The sequence below is a fragment of the Borostomias antarcticus genome (genome assembly GCF_949987555.1).
Source record: "Borostomias antarcticus genome assembly, chromosome: 35".
NCBI classification, from domain to species: domain Eukaryota; kingdom Metazoa; phylum Chordata; class Actinopteri; order Stomiiformes; family Stomiidae; genus Borostomias; species Borostomias antarcticus.
The window spans coordinates 2,822,355-2,826,612 of NC_140268.1; the positions used below are offsets into that span (position 1 = coordinate 2,822,355).

The 4,258-nt window shown below is 51.1% G+C and overlaps 1 protein-coding gene across 1 annotated transcript; it reads left to right on the forward strand.

The window, feature by feature from the left end:
• Positions 1-3,437: 3,437 nt before the first annotated feature.
• Positions 3,438-3,971, forward strand: LOC311327927 (suppressor of cytokine signaling 1-like; the record flags this gene model as incomplete). The annotated part of the gene is made up of 1 exon (XM_084461038.1): positions 3,438-3,971. One exon carries the CDS (start codon positions 3,438-3,440, stop codon positions 3,969-3,971), a length of 534 nt encoding a protein of 177 aa, XP_084317164.1.
• Between the last annotated feature and the right edge of the window lie 287 nt (positions 3,972-4,258).

The window sequence follows — 4,258 nt, forward strand, 5'->3', positions numbered from 1 at the left end:
CGGCCATCGACACGCCGGACAAAGCCGCTCAGGTCCTGCGGCCCCACTGCGTCGTGGACCACTCCGTCGGGTACTACGGCAAGAAGACGATGGTGTACCCGCACGCCGTCAACAACCCCAGGTACCTGGGGCCCAAGGGCGGCTTGCCGGGGCAATATCTCTATCTGGTGGCTGCCACGTCCACGGATCGCCCCAACGTGCTGAGGAACACTCCCGGGGTCGTCTTGCGGCTGGCGTATGCGTCCAACTGGCAGTGCCTGTTCGCTCACTTCAACAACGTGGGAGCCCCGGTGCCCCTGGCGTACATGACGTGATCCTGGGGACGCACTACTCTAACGTGAGGACCGTCGCCGAAGTGTTACGTGCGTAAAGACAAGACAGAAGACATAAAGAAAAAAAGAAAGAAAATAAGACATTTTTTTTGACCGGGGCCTTGCTCGAGCTCGACGGACCCGTCGACGAGTCCATGCTCAGCTTCGGGCTGCCCCCCGAGCTCACTCCCTCGTTCGACGAAGTCGAGCTGGAAGACTACCCCACATACAGCTATACGACCTACGAAATCCCCTATTATTCAGACATCGCAGAGGCCAATATCAACAATATCGCCAACAGTTCCCCCTTCAGCTATTTTCAAGATGATGCGGTATCGGAGGAGCCCGCGGGCAGCAGCAACACCACCAGCACCTCCGCAGCCGCCGACGTGGAAAACCACTACAACATCATGGACCACGGACTCGACGTCTCTCGCCTCGCCTCCTCCTACGACCCGGACTATTACTCGCAAAATCAAACGACGTACGTGTCCCAAGCGCCGGCGCCGTCTTCCCAGTACACCGTGGTGGACGAGACCACCGGCTGGCCGCGAGGGGAAAGAAGACAGGGCAGCCAGGGAACTGAGACTAAAAAGACTAATCTCATAGTAATTTTGGTGGATCTCCGATGGATGGCAAGGCACCGGAGTCGCACGAGAATTTCGCCGGGATGACGAAGGGTTGAAACTGATCGTCTGTAGTGTAGACCACGGTTGTCTCTCCTTCCAGTCCTGTCCTGGTGTGTGTGGCTAGAATGGTCAAAGGGGAGCAGTTTTATATGGTTTGGTATTAAAAAAAAAAAACCCACACACATACGTAAACACATCACATTTGTTCTACTCGTCGGGAAGGAGTATACCCGTTTCCGCGATGTCGGGCTCCCATAGAGAACGAATGGGAAGGGACTCTGTGTGATTTCTGGGAAGGGACTCTTGTGTGATTTCTGAACTTTCGCGACTCACGGCGCCGCAAGTTTCGACAAACCCCTGGCTCCCATAGAGGGCCCGTGACTCTCGCTCACGGCGCCGGTACTCCAGCAGAGTGAAGAGGAAGGGCCTCTTGCTATAAGGGGGGGTGCTACCCCCGCCGCGTCACGCTCGCCACATAACCCATTCATGCGGGATTTTTGAAAACCTGCCGTTTTGGTGAAACGGCACGAAACGTTCACACTCACGGGCCCCTGACTCCCTGTGTCTAAATGATGTCTATCTCACAGTGGGAAGAAGGTACTTTCCACCATACAGTTGTGTAAAGTGGGCTGAGTCATGTGAAACGCTGTGTATATATACAGCAAGAATGAGAGTAGATCTAGCCACAGAACTGTCTCAGCCCTTTCCTGTGAGCGTGACTACCACACCACCAAAGAACTATGCCTGGATTCAAAGCGAGGACGGTCGTCAGCTGCCTGGCTATGGTGTATCTGATATCAGAAACGACGTGGGTTCCGGGAGGATCTGTTACATCTACTGCTGTCTTCGCAACAGATGCTGATGGTTCTGGTGAATCAGACGGCCTGTCAGTCCTCAACTCCACTGAGGGTCCTGAACAAAACTCCTCAGTTTATCTTAATGTCAGCACAACTGTTACTTCTGGCGATGTTACAAGTACTGTGAGTCCTCAAGTTCAGAACCACGAGACGGTAACCAACAAAACAAATGGTGCCTCAGAGGAACTGCCAGTCGAAGACTCCTCAGTTTATCTTATTGTCAGCACAACTGCTACACCCGGGCCCGGGAAACCGAACCGGTCTGCGACGACTCCATCTCCGACTCCGAGACAGTCTACGACTAGTACAACCCAGGCTCCGTCCACAGACCAGGGTGATGCGGGCAAGACGACGGTGACGACCCGGGGCCAGGTTGCTGACAACCAGATGACGACTGAGGGCCATGCCGCTGAGGAGGAGACCGAGACTGTGACGGAAAGGGCCGTCGAGAACCACACGACGACGGACCAGGCTGCTGAGACCGTGACGACTGAGACTGTGACTGAGACCGTGCTGGCTGAGACTGTGACTGAGACTGTGACAGAAACAGATTCAGACTCCGGGCCCATGACCATCACCACCACTACCAAGCCCAAGACTAACTCAGCACCAGATGAGCACAACTGGGACATCTGGGTTTACGTGACGATAGCCTTGTCCGTCTTCACAATATTGGTAGTCGTCGTGATCGTGATCTGCGACCACAAGAAGGACGACGACACCGAAACGGACATCGACATAGTGAGCAACGCGAGCCCCATCAAAAAGATGGCGATGCGAGAGTCCATGGCGATGCAGCATCTGCCTCCACCACCTCCACCACCTTCACCAACGCTCACACGTGTGTGAACGATCGCCATGTGTGATCAACAGGACCGTCTAACCACCGATTTCAACAGTCAGCTATAACTGCTAATGCCAATATTATAAATTATACAGCCAGCATGTCTTAAATTATTCACAGAAACCATATAATCCAGACTACAGCAAAGTAATATCCAACCACAATCATAATTATACTAAATTGCACTATGAGAAAGAATAATAATGTGATGTGATGTGTGATGTACTAGGAGCTATGTTGTATGTACGATGATGATTTTACTTCTCTTAATAAAATCTTATGTTTGACACATTGTATCAGCCTGTGTTATGTTGTTTCCACAAGAATACACAAATGGGATTGGTTATATTGGGATACAGAACACGCTTGAGTGAGAGTGTGAGAAAGCGAAAGAGGAGAAGAAGCAAACATTTTAAATTGTTAAAAATAATAGATATTTCTTTCCTGTTATACATAACTATAACTAAGAGGCACCACCAATACATACAAGTAAATAATGTCTTAGGTTTGTATTTCTTATTTCTTTCTCCGAACCGTCACTGCCTCTGTGGGCTTTTTTCACGATTTCTGGCTCCCATAGGGAATGAATGGGCCTACGGGAGCCGGGGGTTCATCGAAACTCGCGGCGCCGCGAGTCCGTGAGTGGAAAAACACTAGAAAGAAAACACTAGACCGTCCAATCTATTTACAATTCGCCATAAATACAGGCACGGGGCAGAGAATCGACCACATTCTAGACAAACCTTCCATTACTCCAGATATTCTCTCGAGCGGTCCCGACTCAAGACTCAAAGACATGGCGATCGGGGTTACGAGCGCGGAACTGAAGATTCTGCCCGAGGAGCTGAAGCAGACCCACTTCCCCGTCTTCTCCAGCAAAGAGGACTACGACATCATCACGGACACGGTTACGATGCTGGATCGCTGCGGCTTCTACTGGGGTCCGTTGGGTGTGCAGGAGGCCCACGCCATGCTCAAGGACTCTCCCCCGGGCAGCTTCCTCATCCGCGACAGCCAACAGAAGGACGTCTTCTTCACCCTGTCCTACCACTCCAAGAGCGGCCCGGTCAGCATGCGCATCGAGTACAAGAAGCAGAGGTTCTCTCTGTGGAGTGATAATTATACGCACGACTCCTTCCACTCGCTCTTCGCCCTTTTGGAACATTACATGAACTCTCCCTTGATCGCCCCGTACCGAAAACGGGCACCGACACTGCAGGAGTTGTGCAGAAAGCGGGTTTTGGAGCTGAGCGGGATGGGTAACATTTCACAGCTGCCCATCACCACAGTGGTCAGAGGCTTCCTGCAGGAATTCCCCTACAAGTTGTGACTGTGACTTTCCTATGTGTCGCACAGCGGTTCTTACCTCACGCAGACTGCCCGGTGGCCTTTGAAGAAAGAAAAAGAAATAGTGCGTTTAACCCATTACTATGTTTAAAGACATAATGTGTATGTTGATGCAATGAGTGAAAATAAATGAAACTTAAAATTCAATTCAATTCATTACTTGTCTTTTTATTTCACACAGTCACACACAAATTCACGTGATATTTCACATAATACAACACGATAATTGAGACGTTATTTTTCGCTCGCTCACGGCGGCGCCGTGAGTCC